Source organism: Somniosus microcephalus, chromosome 11, assembly GCF_052327205.1.
Source record: "Somniosus microcephalus isolate GS21.2 chromosome 11, FLI_Smic_1.0, whole genome shotgun sequence".
In the NCBI taxonomy this organism is placed as follows: Eukaryota; Metazoa; Chordata; class Chondrichthyes; order Squaliformes; family Somniosidae; genus Somniosus; species Somniosus microcephalus.
The window spans coordinates 236,229,523-236,249,749 of record NC_140997.1 but is presented as its reverse complement, the minus strand read 5'-3'; the positions used below and the strand labels follow the sequence as shown (position 1 = coordinate 236,249,749).

At 47.2% G+C, this 20,227-nt stretch overlaps 1 protein-coding gene across 6 annotated transcripts in view; it reads right to left on the bottom strand.

Moving 5' to 3' along the window:
* usp19 (ubiquitin specific peptidase 19) overlaps positions 1 to 20,227 on the bottom strand; it is a 182,276-nt gene that overhangs the window by 95,211 nt on the left and 66,838 nt on the right. For all 6 annotated transcript variants that reach the window (XM_086002169.1, XM_086002172.1, XM_086002171.1 and 3 more), the window contains 3 exons: positions 14,522 to 14,924; positions 4,635 to 4,791; positions 2,354 to 2,425 (listed from right to left, as the gene is read on the bottom strand). In XM_086002169.1, the coding sequence (XP_085858295.1) occupies positions 2,354 to 2,425; positions 4,635 to 4,791; positions 14,522 to 14,924 (632 nt within the window). The remainder of the gene's footprint in view (positions 1 to 2,353; positions 2,426 to 4,634; positions 4,792 to 14,521; positions 14,925 to 20,227) is intronic.

The following is a 20,227-nucleotide window of genomic DNA, read 5'->3' as shown; positions in this document are numbered from 1 at the left end:
AGAGAATGTAAATGGTTTTAAATGCTTTTCTTGCAATACAATTCCCTCGCAGACCTTCCATGCAACAGGGAGTTTCACAGGGGATTGGAGGCCGCTGGGCAGGAAGCTGGAGAGATGTTACAGGAGACGGCTACGGTCGCTGGCGGCGGAGTGGGACAGGTGGGGAGAGAGCAGACGACCAGGGGTCGGAAGAGCACAGGGTTTGTGTCTAGATGCAGGGCCGGGGAAGACTGCAGGGGTAGGTTGTAGTTGAGGGTTTTGCAAGAAAAAGCGAGGATTTTATGTTAATATATTATGGGGATGAGGAGGGGAAGGAGACAATGGAGATCAACAAGCTGAGACACAACAGGCGCACCGAGCTTTGTATGGGGCAGGTGAACAGCGGATGTGGAGTTGCTCAATGTCACCCGACAGTCAGATCGAGACTCCAGGGCAGCACACAGAAAAATCATCCTCATTTAATCTGCAACCACCCAATTGCAAGCCCATCATACAAAATTACTGCAGTTCTGTTTTAAGAACATAGAACTATTTAGCCGTAGTAAATATGTGGGTGACAAGTGAGTTCACACTCTGCTTTATCCCTGGAACCTGGATTTCAATCTAGCCAGAGGCAGTCTCTTGTGCAGTTTCAATGCCACATCTCATGGGACTAAGTCATAAAATGACTCATGAATTCAGCAATCAGAAATCTCACTCAGGTGCGAACAGGGTGACTGGTGCAAGAAATGGAAAAGTTTGTGCAGGGAGTGTTGCGGGGTAGAGTAGGAGCTGTCCTTGGTCTGCAGCCAGTGCTGTAGCGAGCCGAGTGCTTGATACTGCACGGCAGAGGGAGCTTGCTGCACGTGACACTCAATGGGCATTTCAACTGGGAAACCACTCCCCTCTGGGCCAAGGACATCGATCGGCCGAAATACTCACAAACATGGTCATGAACAAATGGGCCGTTATACATCAGGGGCTCACTTTAGCAAAAATAAAATGGGTCATCTTTTGGAGCGGGGGTTGAATTCCGCATACAAATAATGCTCACAGTCTGAGCAAGGACCAGTCATGCTGGAGTCCACGGGTCCTTCTGGTCCCACAATTCCCCAACGTTCCTAGTTTGTGCTGATTTATGGAGAGCTCTTGTGCTGTGGGGCAGCATTCAGTAGGAACGAGCGGAACGTTCAGCATTCAGTAGAACGAGCGGAACGTTCAGCATTCAGTAGGAACGAGCGGAGCGTTCAGCATTCAGTAGGAACGAGCGGAGCGTTCAGCATTCAGTAGGAACGAGCGGAACGTTCAGCATTCAGTAGAACGAGCGGAACGTTCAGCATTCAGTCGGAACGAGCGGAACGTTCAACATTCAGTAGGAACGAGCGGAACGTTCAGCATTCAGTAGGAACGAGCGGAACGTTCAGCATTCAGTAGGAACGAGCGGAACGTTCAGCATTCAGTAGGAACGAGCGGAACGTTCAGCATTCAGTAGGAACGAGCGGAACGTTCAGCATTCAGTAGGAACGAGCGGAACGTTCAGCATTCAGTAGGAACGAGCGGAACGTTCAGCATTCAGTAGGAACGAGCGGAACGTTCAGCATTCAGTCGGAACGAGCGGAACGTTCAACATTCAGTAGAACGAGCGGAACGTTCAACATTCAGTAGGAACGAGCGGAACGTTCAGCATTCAGTAGGAACGAGCGGAACGTTCAGCATTCAGTAGAACGAGCGGAACGTTCAGCATTCAGTAGAACGAGCGGAACGTTCAGCATTCAGTAGAACGAGCGGAACGTTCAGCATTCAGTAGAACGAGCGGAACGTTCAGCATTCAGTAGAACGAGCGGAACGTTCAGCATTCAGTAGAACGAGCGGAACGTTCAGCATTCAGTAGAACGAGCGGAACGTTCAGCATTCAGTAGAACGAGCGGAACGTTCAGCATTCAGTAGAACGAGCGGAGAGTTCAGCATTCAGTAGAACGAGCGGAGCGTTCAGCATTCAGTAGAACGAGCGGAACGTTCAGCATTCAGTAGAACGAGCGGAACGTTCAGCATTCAGTAGAACGAGCGGAACGTTCAGCATTCAGTAGAACGAGCGGAGCGTTCAGCATTCAGTAGAACGAGCGGAGCGTTCAGCATTCAGTAGAACGAGCGGAGACCACCCACCCAAACAGTTCACAACAAGGAAATCTCAGATAGCCGAGAAGGAGCATTGCGGGTTCATTTAGCGAAAGCTCCTGTGCCACGCCATGTGTTATCAGCAAGAGTTCTACTACGAGTCCCTTCCTGTCGGAAATGATTTACAGCCCTTTAACATAGAGCCATTCCTAACCAGTGAGTAACGGGTGGCAAACACCAACAACACTGAAGCTCTTACCGAACTTTAACCTGCCATTTGAAGATGGTGTTTGGTCCGCAGTCAGGGTGGATGCGCAGAAATGGCTCGTAGCTTTAAAACAAAACCAGAACAGTAACGTAGAGGATACAGTCCACTTATTAAACAATCGCATCTTACCATAATAATGCACCAACACCAGCTAAGTGAAAAGGTACAAATTGCTGAAAATAGAGTTGATGTACAGTCTCATTCCAAAGTAGGAGCAGCAGGATGCTGGACAGCACAAGGAAATACCAGTTTAAATTCAATCCCAGTCCCAAGGTTAGATAATAAAATGACAAAGTATCAGAAAGTAACCAAGATATTTTCCCTGCGGGCTAAAAAATTCCTACGGCAACAACCTGGACCTTAAGTCTGAATTGAATGGCGTAGCCAGCGAGAGTCAATGGGCTCCATTCTAGGCTCCCAGTCACCTGCCGCCTTGGACGGCTGAACCCCAAGGAGGGGGCCATTAGCTTGCCTGGGACAGGTGCATCAGCGGCGCACTCCCCGGCCCCCCAGCTGCACTGGGGGGGACCCAGAGGTCCTTCACTGCTGCTGCGGATAAAGTGATCTTTGGCTCCAATGGCATCTAGAATTCTGCCCTCTTCTACCTCTCTTTTCTCCTTTAAGACGCTCCTTAAGCCCTGCCTGACTAAGCTTTTGGTCACTTGCCCTAATTTCTTCTTGTGGCTCGGGGTGAAATTTGTGTGTTATAACACTCGTGTGACTTTATTACGTTAAAGGTGCTATATAAATACAAGTTGTTGTTGTAGTGCAAGGCCATCGAGGATTCATTACCTTACTGCTGGCGAGGTGTGTGGCCTTACTGGGACTCCCACCAGCTCTCAGCCGGTGTGTTTCACCGAGACTTCTTAAAGGTGGAATTCTTGGGGTGGCCCAGGAACTCCCTCCAACGTGGCCCCTTGACATGGGACCGGGGGGGGGGGGGGGAGCCGCAGATCTTTGGTGCCCACCACCACAAGATGGCCAGAGCCTTGGTCGCACCCCATTGTCCGGTCCCTCGCTGGTTATCCATCACAAGTGCACCTTGGCCCAGTCGAGAATAATCGAGCCCTGTGTCTCCACACATCCAGCTAAGGACAAGTGAGCCAGCTCTGGGGGCCTCAATACATCCTCACGATACTGCAACACGGAGCAGCTTTACAAGAGAAGTGAATCACTAAAATGAGAAACTGCTTTGTTCTGTGTGTTTGGACCCACGTTACACAAAGACACTGCAGCTACTGGATGGGTATCAGGAACCCTTGGCTTCACCCACTCATCCTCCAAGTTAATCTGGTTTACAGTTTTAGGGGAAAAACCTGGAATTCTGACATTTTTCAATTCCAACAGAAAGCGGTAGCCTGCACAGTTCTAACATTTACCCTCCCTCCTTCAGACAGCTCTTGCTGGGTTACAGTGCCTGGCACCTTACCCAAGCGGCCATTCTTCACATGCGAGTCTAATCAGTAATCGGCAGGGTAATCGACCAATGGGGTATCACTGCTGAGCCCGATCCCGGCCTCCTCTCGCATACCCGCACGTTCCATCAAAAGTGACTGGGTGATAATCAGCAGCAGGAACTCTGGCAGTCTCGTCCCGCCCTAGCTTGCAAACATGAAAACCAAACCCTACCAATGCCCTGGTGAGATCAGGCAAAGACCAGGCATCGGACTTGGGCTGACCCGGATGTGCATGGCTCAGCACCAAGGAAAGGAATAAGTTGCATTTACTGACCCTCAAGCTCAGGACGTCCCAAGGCGCATCACAGCCAATGATGTACTTTAAGTGCACTCACTGAAGTAATGTAGGAAACTCAGCAGCCAAATTGCACACAGCAACTCAATTAAATAAATTACCAGATCATCTGTTTTAGTGATGTTGATCGAGGGATAAATATTGGCCCAGGACACCAGGGAGAACTCCCCCCGCTCTTCTTCGAAATAGTCCCATGGGATCTTTTACATCCACCTGAGGTGGCAGACAGGGCCTCAGTTTAACATCTCATCCGAAAGACAGCACCTCCGACAGTGCAGCCCTCCCTCAGCACTGCACTGCAGTGTCAGCCTGGATTATGTGCTCAAGTCTCTAGAATGGGCCTTGAAGCCACAACCTTCAGATTCAGTGCTACCCACTGAGCCACGGCTGGCATACTACAGTCAGAGATGAAAATCAGATTTCAAACTGCGCCGCGTCAGTCGGCACATTCCTTGTGCTGATGGACAGTAGATGCTTTCCGCACTGGTGAAATCCTCTGACCAGTGACTTGGGCCCTCACCTGGTTTGAAAAATGAGAGTGAAGTCCTGCTCTCGAAAAAGCACCTTGGACACGGATTTGCAAATCTCCTTCACATACACGTGCACCACCATGGCATCTGTGCCTTTCTCATAGGAGTCGTACTTCACAAAGCTCAGGTTCGTATAATTATCTGGAACTGCAGGAGATTGAAGAAAAAAAATTAGTGTTAATACAATTTCAGGCCATGTACAGGACTTCAGTATAATGCTTTTCCCCCTATCGGAGCAGCCTGTGCGGAGCAACACACTTCACAATTGCTGATTTATGTGAAACCCAGAATCACAAGATGAGGAAGACCATTCGGCCCTTCTTACTTCAATCATCCAGTCGTCTCCACTCCCCATCGCAGTATCCAATAGTTTCCTAAATGATTAGAGTTTACACCCCTACTGTAGAGGGGAATCCATTCCTAGTGTAGAGGGGAATCCATTCCTAGTGTAGAGGGGAATCCATTCCTAGTGTAGAGGGGAATCCATTCCTAGTGTAGAGGGGAATCCATTCCTAGTGTAGAGGGGAATCCATTCCTAGTGTAGAGGGGCATCCATTCCTAGTGTAGAGGGGCATCCATTCCTAGTGTAGAGGGGCATCCATTCCTAGTGTAGAGGGGCATCCATTCCTAGTGTAGAGGGGCATCCATTCCTAGTACTCCAGTATGATTTGGACAGGTTGGGTGATTGGGCAGATGCAGTATAATGCGGATAAATGCGAGGTTATCCACTTTGGTGGCAAAAACAGGAAGGCAGATTATCTGAAGGGCAATAGATTGGGAAAAGGGGAAGTGCAACGAGACCTGGGTGTTCTTGTGCACCAGTCGCTGAAGGGAAGCATGCAGGTGCAGCAGGCAGTTAAGAAGGCAAGTGGTATGTTGGCCTTCGTAGCGAGAGGGTTTGAGTACAGGAACAAGGATGTCTTGCTGCAGTTGTACAGGGCCTTGGTGGGACCACATCTTGAGTAGTGTGTGCAGTTTTGATCGCCTTATCTGAGGAAGGATGTTCTTGCCATGGAGAGAGTGCAGCGAAGATTCACCAGACTGATACCTGGGATGGCAGGAATGACGTATGAGGAGAGATTGGGTCGATTGGGCTTATACTCGCTGGAGTTTAGAAGAATGAGAGGGGATCTCATTGAAAGTTATAAAATTCTGACAGGACTAGACAGACTAGATGCAGGAAGGATGTTCCCGATGGTCGGGGGAGTCCAGAACCAGGGGTCACAGTCTAAGGATAAGGGGTAAGCCATTTAGTACTGAGATGAGGAGGAATTTCTTCACCCAAAGAGTGGTGAACCTGTGGAATTCTCTACCACAGAAGGCAGTAGAGGCCAATACATTAAATATATTCAAGAAGGAGTTGGATATATTTCTTAAGGCTAAAGGGATCAAGGGGTATGGGGAGAAGGCAGGGACAGGGTACTGAATTTGGATGATCAGCCATGATCTCAGTGAATGGCGGAGCAGGCTCAAGGTGCCGAATGGCCGACTCCTGCTCCTATCTTCTGTTTCTATGCGATCAGTGTGTGTGAGAACTTCCTGACATCAGTCTTAGATTCACCTTTTACTAGTTTGAACCTGTGACCTCTTGTCCTACTCAATTTATTTTAAGTATTCTGGACATCTATTCCATGCACCATCTTTTAAACTTGTAAGATCACTGCTCAGATGACTCCATTCCAAGCTGAAAAGCCCTTTCTTCATAAATCAGACCCCTGTGGCTCTTCTCTGCACTGCCTCCAGGGCTTTAATGTTTCCCTTTGTGTCTCAGTGCCCAGAACTGGACACAGTGTTCAAGGTGGGGTCTGACCAGGACTGGACACAGTGCTCCAGGTGGGGTCTGACCAGGACTGGACACAGTGCTCCAGGTGGGGTCTGACCAGGACTGGACACAGTGCTCCAGGTGGGGTCTGACCAGGACTGGACACAGTGCTCCAGGTGGGGTCTGACCAGGACTGGACACAGTGTTCAAGGTGGGGTCTGACCAGGACTGGACACAGTGCTCCAGGTGGGGTCTGACCAGGACTGGACACAGTGCTCCAGGTGGGGTCTGACCAGGACTGGACACAGTGCTCCAGGTGGGGTCTGACCAGGACTGGACACAGTGCTCCAGGTGGGGTCTGACCAGGACTGGACACAGTGCTCCAGGTGGGGTCTGACCAGGACTGGACACAGTGTTCAAGGTGGGGTCTGACCAGGACTGGACACAGTGCTCCAGGTGGGGTCTGACCAGGACTGGACACAGTGCTCCAGGTGGGGTCTGACCAGGACTGGACACAGTGCTCCAGGTGGGGTCTGATCAGGACTGGACACAGTGCTCCAGGTGGGGTCTGACCAAGACTGGACACAGTGCTCCAGGTGGGGTCTGACCAGGACTGGACACAGTGCTCCAGGTGGGGTCTGACCAGGACTGGACACAGTGCTCCAGGTGGGGTCTGACCAGGACTGGACACAGTGCTCCAGGTGGGGTCTGACCAGGACTGGACACAGTGCTCCAGGTGGGTCTGACCAGAGTCCTGTACCGTTTGATTATGGCCTTGGCTGACCTATATTCTGCTACTCTGGTTGCTGGTTTTATTGACTGCTGCTCTGCATTAGGTGGCCATGTCGAGTGTATCGAGAGTCCTGGGTCAATTCCAGCTTCATCCCGAGCTACTTCAGCCCCACTCATGGATCACATTTGTTGCCGATTTCCCTTCCTATGCTCAGTACTTTACACGAATCTGCATTAAATTTAATCTGCCATTGTTCTGCCCACTTACACATTTTGTCGAACTTACTGCGTGATTTCGGAGCTGCCTCCCGCTTCCACCACCCCTCCTAGTTTGGCAATGTCTGCAAATGTAATCATTTTGCATCAAGTTTGTGAAACCAAGTCACTGAAGTGAATTAACGATGAAAGTCCTTCTGGACGGTCACCTTCAATAATTCCACAACCCTGCAATAAGAAACCAATTCCCAAGAAGGCTCGGATGCCACATCCTGTACAAGCTCAAGTTCTGATTTCTCTCGAAGTGCATGAACCCGGAAAATTGACAAGTCTCCAGACTGTCGGCCTTGCAGCACATCAGACCCAGGGGAGACACCTGACTGTCAGTTCTTCACACTGAAACCTCGGTAGTGTGATCTGTATCTTGTGACCATGTCCTTGAGCTCTACTAGACAGACAGTCTCAACATACTTTAAATTAGCTGGGACAATCTTACCGCCTCTAACTTTGTCTCACAGGAGCTGGCATCAAATGGCCCAACAGCCTTCCTGGCCACCTTGGGTTGCAACAGAAGAACCCTTTATCATCCAATGCCATTGCCTGCAAGGCCAACTGCCTCAACAGTCATAATCGTGCCAAAGCTCGCTAATTAGTCCCACTCTTTCCCCACAGCCCTGCAAATTTATTCTCCAACTATTTCTCCAATTCTCTTTTGAAAGTGATTGAATCTGCTTCCACTGCCCTGTCAGGCAGCTCGTTCCAGATCACAACTCGCTGTGTAAAAAACACTCATCTCACCTCTGGTTCTTTTGCCAATTGAAAAATCCGTGTCCTCTGGTTACTGACACTTCCCGCCAGTGGAAGCAGTTTCTCCTGATTTACTCCATCAAAACTCGATATAAATTTTGAATAACTATTAAATCTGCCCTGAACATAGGTCTAACCAGACATCTGGAGGGTATACAACAAGGTTCCAAAGCGATGTTGGCAGGCTACAAGGGGGCTTGCTTGATACACAAGGTGACTATGAACATTTCCAATGAGTATTTCCAGCATTTTCTGTTTTTATTTCAGATTTCCCACATCCGCAGTATTTTGCTATTGTATTGGTGTTTAATTCTAGGCATGCCCACCTTGAAGAAGTTCTGCTCCTCTCTCCGACAGGATTTCCCTTTGTCTCTCTTACCTTGTTCACCTTCATTGCTTTCGGTTTCCCTTCTCATGTTTGATCAGGTATCCACCATCTCCTTCCGCCTCGCACCATCATCCCTTTGGTCTCTGAATCTCTCCGGCCTTCCACCCGATCACAGACCTTCCCTTTTGTTCTTTCCTCCCCTCCCCCCTCTCCCTGCCCCCACACCTGCTTAAAACCTGTTCCATCTCCAACTGTTTCCAGTTCTGACGAAGGGTCCTCGACCTGAAACGTTAACTCTGTTTCTCGCTCCACAGATGCTGCCTGACCGGCTGAGTATTTCCAGCCTTTTCTGTTTTTGTGACAATGAACATTGTAGCTAGCCTGACAGACAGACACATACATTGGGAGACTCTTTCCTGGGATCAATGTTTTTCATTTTATGGTGGAGACACACACAATTTGTGCCAATGCTGGTCTGGACAATAATCAGTCTTCCCACCAAATCCAGGCAAAGGTTGTTTTCTTCAAGCTGTTTTCTTCACGCTCTGGAGAAGTTACAGCAAAAGCAGGGATTGTGGTCAAAAGACCCTGCCAAATAGTTGCCATGCATTTCTGAGGCCCTGGGCAAAGGCAGCAAACCTCAAAACATGGCGACAGTGAGTTCATGTCCAAACAAAACAAGCGCCTGCACAACAAAACTTGTGGATTGACAAAATTAAACCTCAACATTAAATGAACCAATTTTCCAATAAAAGCAGGAGCCAATAAATAAGGACACCGGATTGTATCACAATCTGGCACCAAAACAGATGTTTTTTTTATTTGTTTGTGGGATGTGGGCGTCGCTGGGAAGGCCAGCATTTATTGCCCATCCCTAGTTGCCCTGGAGAAGGTGGTGGTGAGCTGCCTTCTTGAACCGCTGCAGTCCGTGTGGTGAAGGTGCTCCCACAGTGCTGTTAGGGAGGGAGTTCCAGGATTTTGACCCAGCGACGATGAACGGTGATATATTTCTAAGTCAGGATGGTGTGTGAGACTTGGGAGGGGAACTTGGAGGCGGTGGTGTTCCCATGACACCTTCCATCACTTTGCTGATGATGGAGAGTAGACTGATGGGGCAGTAATTGACCCAAGGGACAGAATGAAGGACACGCTACTCATGGAGAAGCATGTTTAGAAAGGTTGAGGGCCACTGCCCTGCAGATCTCCCTGCGTATACTTTGTAGGTTCTTAGTGTGTACAGGATAACTGAATGCGGAACAATGAGTGAATTTGAGGAGCTAGGATCCAAATTGAAAAACAGAACCACAAAGGGAATAATCTCTGGATTGCCACCCGAGCCACGAGCAAATTGGCATAGGGTCAAATAAGATCAGAGAGTTCAATGTGTGGCTCAAAGATTGGTGTGGGAGAAATGGGTTTTGATTCATGGGGCACTGGCACCAGTACAAGGGAAAGAGGGAGCTGTTCCATTGGGATGAGCACTTGAACCATGCAAGGACCAGTGCCCTGGTGAATTGAATAACTAGGGCCGTTGATAGGGCTTTAAACTAAATAGTGGAGGGGGTGGGGGGTTCAGGTGAAGGGGAAAGTCAGAGAAAGGAGAAGGCAATAGTGCAGGGTAGTGATAGGGGTAATGATAACCAGAGGGTGACAGGAAGGGACAGAGCGTACAAGCATAAGAGTGTAACAGCAAATAGAGTCAGAGTAGAGAATAATGGTAAAAAGACAAAGACAAAATTAAAGGCTTTTACCTGAATGCACGCAGCATTCGTAACAGGATAGACGAGTTGACGGCGCAAATAGAAATAAATGGGTCTGATCTGATAGCCATTAGAGACGTGGTTGCAAGGTGACCAAGCTGGGAACTGAATATTCTGGGGTATTTGACATTTCGGAAGGGTAGGCAGAAAAGGAAAAGCAGGTGGGGTAGCTCTGTTAATAAAGGATGAGATCAGTGCACTGGTGAGAAATGATATTGGCTTAGAAGATCAAGATGTAGAATCAGTTTGGGTGGAGATAAGAAATAGTAAGGGAAAGAAGTCACTGATGGGAGTAGTCTACAGGCTCCCTAACAGTAGCTACACTGTAGGACAGAGTATAAATCAAGAAATAATGGGGGTTTGTAAGAAAGGTACTGCAATAATCATGGGCGATGTTAATCTTCATATAGATTAGACAAATCAAATTGGCAAGGGTAGCCTTGAGAACGAGTTCATAGTGTATTTGGGATGGTTTCTTAGATCAATACGTTGTGGAACCAACCAGGGAGCAGGCTATTTTAGATCTGGTAATGTGTAATGAGACAGGATTAATTAATTATCTCACTGTAAAGGATCCTCTGGGGAAGAGTGATCATAGCATGATTGAACTTCAAATTCAGTTTGAGGGTGAGAAACTTGTGTCTGAAGCTTAAATAAAGGCAATTACAAAGGTATGGAGAGAGAGAGTTGGCTAGAGTGGACTGGGAAAATAGATTAAAGGGTAAGACGGTAGATAAGCAGTGGCAGACATTTAAGGAGATATTTCATAACTCTCAACAAAGATATATTCCAGTGAGAAAGAAAGACTCTACGAGAAGGATGAACCATCCGTGGCTAACTAAGGAAGTAAAGGATGGAATCAAATTGAAGGAAAAGGCATACAATGTTGCAAAGATTAGTGGTAGGCCAGACGATTGGGGAATTTTTAGAAACCAGGAAAGGATGACTAAAAAAATGAGGGAGAAGATAAATTATGAGTAAACTAGCAAAAAATATGAAAACCAGACAGTAAGAGCTTCTACAGGTATATAAAAAGTCAGAGAGTAACTAAAGTAAACGTTGGTCCCTTAAAGGAGGAGACTGGGAAATTAATAATGGGAAACAGGGAAATGGCAGAGACTTTGAACAAATAGTTTGTATCGGTCTTCATGGTAGAAGACACTAAAAGCATCCCAATAATTGATAATCAAGGAGCTATAAGGAGGGGGGAACTTAAAACAATGACTATCACTAGAAAAAAAGTGTTAGGCAAACTAATGGGGCTAAAGGCGGACAAGTCCCCTGGACCCGATGGCTTGCATCCTAGGGTCTTAAAAGAAGTGGCTGCAGAGATAGTGGATGCATTGGTTGTAATCTACCAAAATTCCCTGGGTTCTGGAGAGGTCCCAGTGGATTGGAAAACCGCTAATGTAACGCCCCTATTTAAGAAAGGAGGGAGACAGAAAGCAGGCAACTATAGACCAGTTAGCCCAACATCTGTCATTGGGAAAATGCTGGAATCCATCATTAAGGAAATGATAGCAGGACATTTAGAAAATCATAATAAAACCATGTTGACTCTGCTTGATTGTATGAAAGGGAAATCGTGTTTGACAAATTTACTAGAGTTCTTTGAGGATGTAATGAGCAGGTTGTACAGGAAACTTTGGTTTATCCGGAGGTTAACTGTCCGGAATGCTCAAGCCACCGGCAAAATTCAGGAGTTGGTTCAGTAAGTTTTTTTTCTTTTCGTTGCTTTTTTTTCCCCACTAGTCAGGCTCTGCAAGGTCTAGCTAAAGCTGTTGCTTAGCTACAGAGACGCTTGCAAGCTACGGCCGACTGTTTAGAAGCTGTAGGGTTTGTTGCCAGATACGGAGCTCAAAAGCTTCCGTATGTTTTAACATTAGCGCTGGTTTGTCTGGCAGTTTTGATGGGACGGCAACAGCTCGGTCCCGTCGGTGCCGGATAGCACAAAGTTTCCTGTATAAAGGGGAACCAGTAGATGTAGTGTATTTGGATTTCCAGAAGGCATTCGATATGGTGTCGCATAAAAAGGTTACTGCACAAGGTAAGAGCTCACAGGGTTGGGGGTAATATATTAGCACGGATAGAGGATTGGCTAACTAACAGAAAACAGAGTCGGGAAAAATGTGTCATTTTCAGGTTGGCAAACTAACTAGTGGGGTGCCACAGGGATCAGTGCTGGGGTCTCAACTATTTACAATCTATATTAATGACTTGGATGAAGGGACCGAGTGTACTGTAGCCAAATTTGCTGATGATACAAAGATAGGTGGGAAAGCAAGCTGTGAGGAGGACACAGTCTGCAAAGGGATATAGATAGGTTGTGAGTGGGCAAAAATTTGGCAGATGGAGTATAATGTGGGAAAATGCAAGGTTATCCACTTTGGTAGGAAGAATAAAAAAGCAAATTATTTAAATGGAGAGAGATTACAAAATGCTGAGGTACCGAGGGACCTGGGGGTCCTCGTACATGAAACATAAAAAGTTAGCATGCAGGTACAGCAAGTAATTAGGAAGGCAAATGGAATGTTGGCCTTTATTGCAAGGGGGTTGGAGTATAAAAGTAGGGAGGTCCTGCTACAACTGTACAGGGTTTTGGTGAGACCACACCTGGAGTACTGCGTACAGTTTTGGTCTCCTTATTTAAGGAAGGATATACTTGCATTGGAGGCAGTTCAGAGACGATTCACTAGGTTGATTCCTGAGATGAAGGGTTGTCTTATGAGGAAAGGTTGAGCCTATACTCATTGGAGTTTAGAAGAATGAGAGGTGATCTTATTAAAACAGAAGATTCTGAGGGGGATCGACAGGGTAGATGCAAGGAGGATGTTTCCCCTCGTGGGGGAATCTAGAGCTAGGGGGCATAGTTTCAGAATAAGGGGTTGCCCATTTAAAACAAAGGCAGACAGACTTGCATTTATATAGCGCCTTTCACGACCACCGACATCTCAAAGTGCTTTACAGCCAATGAGGTACTTTTTTGTTTGGAAGTGGAGTCACTATTGTAATTTTGGAAACGCGGTAGCCAATATGCACACAGCAAGATCCCACAAACAGCAATGTGATAATGACCAGATAATCTGTTTTTGTTATGCTAGTTGAGGGATAAATATTGGCCAGGACACCGGGGATAACTCCCCTGCTCCTCTTCGAAAGAGTGCCATGGGATCTTTTACGTCCACCTGAGCGCAGATGGGGCCTCGATTTAATGTCTCATCTGCAAGAGAAGAAAAAAGAAAAAGAGGAATTTCTTCTCTCCGAGGGTGGTGAATCTTTGGAATTCTCAACCCCAGAGAGCTGTGGAGGCTGGGTCAGTGAATATATTTAAGGCGGAGACAGATGTTTGAGCTACAGGGGAGTCCAGGCTTATGGGGAGGGGGCGGGGAAGTGGAGTCGAGGCCAAGATCAGATCAGCCATGATCTTACTGAATGGCAGAGCAGGCTCGAGGGGCCAAATTGTCTACTCCTACTTCTTATGTTCTTATGAGAGGGTGCAGAGAAGATTTACCAGAATGGTTCCAGGGATGAAGGATTTTTGCTACAAGGTTAGGTTGGAGAAGCTGGAGTTGTTCTCCTTGGAGCAAAGGAAGTTGAGGGGGGATTTAAGAGGTGTATAAGATTATGATGGGTTTGGATTAGGTAGAGAGAGAAAGGCTGTTCCCATGAGCTAATGGTACAAGGACTAGGGGACACAGATTTAAGGTTCTGGCCAAGAGATTCAGGGGGATGTGAGGAAGAACTTTTTTACGCAGCGAGTGGTGATGACCTGGAACTCGCTGCCGACGAGGGCGGTGGAAGCAGAGACGATCAATGATTTCAAAAGGAAATTGGACAGGCACTCGAGGGAAATAAACTTGCAAGGCTACGAGGATAGAATGGGGAATGGGACTGACTGGATTGCTCTACAGAGAGCCGGCACGGACTCGATGGGCCGAATGGCCTCCTTCTGTGCCTCTGACATGGAGTGGTTGAGGTGAATAGCAGAGATGTATTTAAGAGGAAGCTAGATAAACAAATGAGGAGAAAGGAATAGAAGGATCTGTTGATGGGGTGAGATGGAGGGGTGGGAGGAGGTTCTTGTGAAGCAGAAACACCGGCACGGAGCAGTGGGGCCGAATGGCCTGTTTCTGTCCTGTACACTCGAGGTAACACTAGTGGGGCATTGAGGCATGAATCAGCGCAGGGAAAGAAATTGGCAAAAACTGAAGTGTTTTCATTGTAATTTTCTCCACACAATATTTAATTTAAAAATGTGCATCAGCCCATTACCTTCAACCTTTCCCTCAGCAGGCTCCTCCTTGGTCTGATCTGTCTTTTCCACAGGTGAACTAGGCGGTGCTGCAGTGTCTTCAGCAGGTCTTTCCACTGGGAGTGGTTCTCCAGTTATTTGTTCGACAGGGGCCGCTTGCTTCCCAGCAGATCTTTCAACAGAGTCCTCATTCGGAGGAGGGCTTCGAGTCAGAGGTTCCTCCAGTGCTGCATCAGCGACCCCAAGCCTGTCTCCGACAGATTCCTGAGCCTCGGCCACTGCTGCACCCTCACCCGCTACCCGTTCCATAGGAACACTTCCACTTGCTGAAGTCTGAGGCACAGCTTCAGAGAGTAACCCAGCTGTTGCAGCATTGAGACCCTGGTTCTCAGGAAGCAGTTTCTCTTTCTCAGTCACTTCCATCTTTTGGAAAGAAAATACAAGCATTAGTCTCAATGGCAGTTTAATTGGTGCTTCACTCAATGCCCTAATAGGCCAGATGAAGACCCACTGGCCCATTTGATCTTGTCCTTCCAGAATACCAATGCAACGACGTGTATTTATACAGCACCTTTAACGGAGGCAAACATCCCAAGGCGCCACACAGGAGCGCATTCGGACAAAAATTGACAGAGCTGAAGGAGGAGGTATTAGGAGGGTGGTGTTAAAGGAAGACAGAGATGGGGAGGCAGGAAGGTCTCCCCATTCCAGCACCCAGCTGTTTCTTAAATGAGTCGAGTTTACTGCACTCAACTATCCATCCTGGCAAATCATTCCATCCTGGCAAATCATTCCATCCTGGCAAATCATTCCATCCTGGCAAATCATTCCATCCTGGCAAATCATTCCATCCTGGCAAATCATTCCATCCTGGCAAATCATTCCATCCTGGCAAATCATTCCATCCTGGCAAATCATTCCATCCTGGCAAATCATTCCATCCTGGCAAATCATTCCATCCTGCTGTTTACCTCATCCTCAGTGCAAAAGAAATACTTGACACTTGAACTAAACCTGCCCTTACACCCTTGATTCGGTGCCCTGTTGGAGATACACCAGGGCATCAAGACAAGTACTGCTCAGGTTTATTATCTCAATCGAGTTTATATAAGATACCAAGCAGGATAAAGACCCAGAGACATCTCTCGCCATGGTTGACGAGCTCAGGCTCATCCAGTCGTTCCTCCTAGCTCTTCTCTTCAACTGGAATTAGCCTCATTGCTCTCTTCCTCAATGCCACTAGGGCCTGGATAGCCCCCTTATGCCACGGTGAGAACTGTGCCCAGTACTCCAGGTGCACCCTGTACAGCTTCAGCACGACCTCCAGGAATCTGAACAACTGATCTGGGCTTATTAATCACCATCCTATTTGCTTGTTTATTGGCAACTCACCATTTAGGCAACACCTCTAGTCCTCTTTCAACGTTTTATCTGGGCAAGTTCTATCCCACCTGTGGAGCACTCGCAACTCCTAATTTTATGAATTTCACTTGTCTCCAATCAGCCGAAGCACAAACCTGAATGAGAACCAATGAGGATATGATGTGGAGATGCCGGTGTTGGACTGGGGTGGACAAATGTGAGAAGTCGCACAACACCAGGTTATAGTCCAACAGTTTTATTTGAAATCACAAGCTTTCGGAGCGCTGCTCCTTCGTCAGGTGAAGTCACTATAACCTGGTGTTGTGCGACTTCTCACAATGAGGATATGGTAGCGCAGGGACACCTGGGAATCCCTGGCCCAAGACCGCACAAAGTGGAGGAGAAGCATCTGGGAAGGCGCCGAACACCGAGTCTCTTTGCCGGGAGCAAGCGGAAGACCAACGTAGGGAGCGCACGTCAACCCAAGCACCCCACCCACCCACCCGTTCAACCACCTTCTGCCCCACCTGTGACAGAGACTGTAGGTCCCGCATTGGACTCATCAGTCACCTGAGAACTCATTGTTAGTGTGGAAGCAAGTCATCCTCGGTTCCGAGGGACTGCCTAAGAAGGTAGCGCGGTGATTCTGGTACTGGAGCAGCAACCAAGAGGTCATGAGTTCAGATCCCGCCATAAAATGCGAGATTGAATCAATAAAATCTGGCCATTTATGGGCTGGCAGCAGAAGAACCATGAAATATGCTAGATTATCATAAAAGCCAGCCGGCTCACCAATATCACTATGCTGTCTGCCTACATGAGGCGCCAGCCCACACTGTGCGGTTGAGATAATACCCTCGTGTGGCCAACATCTTCAGGCCAACTAGGGATGGGCAATGGACGTGGCCTCGACACCATTGCCCAAAGAACACCTTTAAAAACAAACTCCAGCAACCACCAGAACTAATGGTTCATCCTGAGGTGCTATATAAATATTTACTTTCTGATTTAATTCCTACTGCGTACAGGAAACATTGTTTTGCCAAACAGCTCGACTCGGCACGCAGAGCAAGCTTGTTGTGGGGCTCAGGAGCCAAGTGTTACAGCCAGCCTGCATCACTCTCGTGACAGTGGGCATCCGCTAACAGTCAGAATATACAATTCATTTAAAAGCCAATCATTAAAGGCAAATCGAAAACACGGCGTAGGGACCCAAAAGATATATTGAGCCAATGGGAAAACCTGCCAGCTATCAGTGATTGCCCCGATGCTGTGCCCAATCAGTTGGAGAAATCTTCTGTTCTGAAAAACTCCAATTTATTTCTGGTTGGGCAAAAAGAGATTCTTAAAAAAAAACTCACATCAGAAAAGAAAACAAAGGGATCAATGTGAATTGAGCTGGAGCGATGCACAACCAGCCAGAACAACGGAAGAGGCACAGGCACAAAGCAGGAAATAAAAATGAAGTTTGTTGTGCTGTTGCCATGGCTGCGACTTTACGAACAGCTGATTGGGACCAGGCAGGTCCCCGTCTGCTGGTGGCAGTGGTAGTCGACAGCTTCCTGCAGCATGTGAAGGGACGGCCAGTGGACAATCAATCTTCTGCTGTCCCATAAATGCAACACATTGTGTGTCAACTCAACAGTTTAATAATCTAGACCAAGGACTAATCTCTTCTCCCTTTCCAACCCCAGCCCAATGACTTAAAAATAAAGCAAGTTTTAACTTTGCTGAACAACACCTGCACAGAATTTCTCAGATTATTTTCCAAGTCCATAATTAACAATCCACAGGAGGTCAGGCGCCCAGCCTCAGGCGTGCTTTTAACAGCGGCAAGCCTTGGCTTTCTCGCGCATGAATCATTACATTACATAGGATGTACAGCACAGAAACAGGCCATTCGGCCCCACCGCTCCGCGTCGGTGTTTCTGCTCCACACCAGCCTCCTCCCACCCTCTTCATCTCACCCCATCACCCTATCCTTCTATTCCTTTTTCCCTCGTGTTTATCCAGCTTCCCCTTAAATGTATCTCTGCTATTCACCTCAACCACTCCCTGTGGTAGCGAGTTCCACATTCTCACCACTCTCTGGGTAAAGAAGTTTCTCCTGAATTCCCGATTGGATTTATTAGTGATTATCTTGTATATAATTTTGAACTGACCCCACAAGTGGAAACATCTTTGCTACGTCTACCCTATCAAACCCTTTCATCTTAAAGACCTCCATTCGAACTCTACTGCACAAACTCCAGCACTGGCATTGACTATTTGTTCTCGGGACATGGGCAACACTGGTAAGACCTCACTTATTTCTCGTCTCTAGTTACACAGAGAAAGTGATGGCAGGCTGCCTTCTTGAGCCGCCGCAGGCTTTGTGGCGATGTGCTCCCACTTGTGCAAGAGTTGAGTGTGAATTAACTAACATCTTCAATTTAACACTGGACATTTTATAGATATTAACATGGCTTCAGTATAAATATATCCATTTGTGCTTCGGTCAGGTCGGAGTACTTGGGCCATTTGCAATTTCCAAATTCTCCTGTTACAGTACTGAGCCACACAGAGCAGAAATGTCCATGGTCCAATTCCAGCGTTGTGCAGTCAGCAGATCTTAGTTGAGTGCTTAATGTGGTCCAGGCAGTTCTACAATATCCTTCATTTAAACACTGGGAAGCCTTAAGACATTGTCTGCAGCTCCCACCACAATCTCTGTACCATCGCCACCAATCCCAGCAGATTGTTTGCAACCTCGGCATCTGATCTGACCCCTTATCTGCTCTATCACAAAGACCGCCTATTTTTACCTCTAACATTGCCAGCCTCCAACTCTGTCTCAGACCATCTGTCGTGGAAACTCTTATAGAAACATAGAAGATAGGAGCAGGAGTAGGCCATTCGGCCCCTCGAGCCTGCTCCGCCATTCAATGAGATCATGGCTGATCATCCAAATTCAGTACCCAGTCCCTGCTTTCTCCCCATACCCCTTGATCCCTTTAGCCTTAAGAAATATATCCAACTCCTTCTTGATTATATTTAATGAACTGGCCTCCACCGCCTTCTGTGGTAGAGAGTTCCACAGGTTCACCACTCTCTGGGTGAAGAAATAGCTGGGGTCCAAGGACCGATCCCTGCGGTACCCCACTAGTCACTGCCTGCCACTGGTTCTCCCTTATCTATTTTACCAGTTACATCCTCAAAAAATTCCAGTAGATTAGTCAAGCACGATTTACCTTTTGTGAATCCATGTTGACTTTGTCCGATCCTGTCACTGTTTTCCAAGTGCTCTGCTATTACATCTTTTATAATGGACTCTAGCATTTTCCCCACTACCGATGTCAGGCTTACCAGTCTGTAATTCCCCGTTTTCTCTCTACCACCTTTTTTGAATAGTGGGGTAACATTAGCTACCCTCCAATCCATGGGTACTGTTCCAGATTCCATTGAATGTTGGAAGATGACCAGCAATGCATCTACTATTTCTAGGGCCACTTCCTTAAGTACCCTAGGATGTAGATTATCAGGCCCTGGGGATTTATCTGCCTTCAATCCCATCAATTTCCCCAACACCATTTCCCTACAAATACTGATTTCTTTCAGTTCCTCCCTTTCATCAGACCCTATGTTCCCCAGCATCTCTGGGAGGTTATTTGTGTCCTCCTTTGTGAAGACAGAACCAAAATATGTATTTAGTTGGTCTGCCATTTCTTTGTTCCCCATTATAAATTCCCCTGATTCTGACTGCAAGGGACCTACGCTTGACTTCACCAATCTTTTTCTCTTCACATATCTATAAAAGCTTTTACAGTCAGTTTTTATGTTCCCTGCAAGCTTACTCTCATATTCTATTTTCCCTTTCTTAATTAATCCCTTTGTCCTCCTTTGTTGAATCCTAAACTGCTCCCAATCCTCAGGATTATTGCTTTTTCTGGCCAATTTATATGTCCTCTCCTTGGATCTTATGCTATCCCTAATTTCCCTTGTTAGCCACGGTTGAGTCACCTTTTTTGTATTATTTTTATGCCAAACTGGGATGAACAAATTCTGTAGTTCATCCATGTGGTCTTTGAATGTTTGCCATTGCCTATCCACTGTCAACCCTTTGAGTGACATTCCCCAATCAATCCTACCCAACTCGCGCCTCAGACCATCGTAGTTTCCTTTATTTAAATTTAGGATCCCAGTCTCAGTCAACTACTTCATTCTCCATCTTAATGAAGAATTTGATCATACTATTCTCATTCCAATGCTCCCCTGGTTGGCCTCCCACACTCCAAACCTCAGCTCATCCCAAACTCTGCTCCCTGTATCCTATTCCACACCAAGTCTTGCTCACCCATCTATACTAGCTCCTGGCCCCACAATGT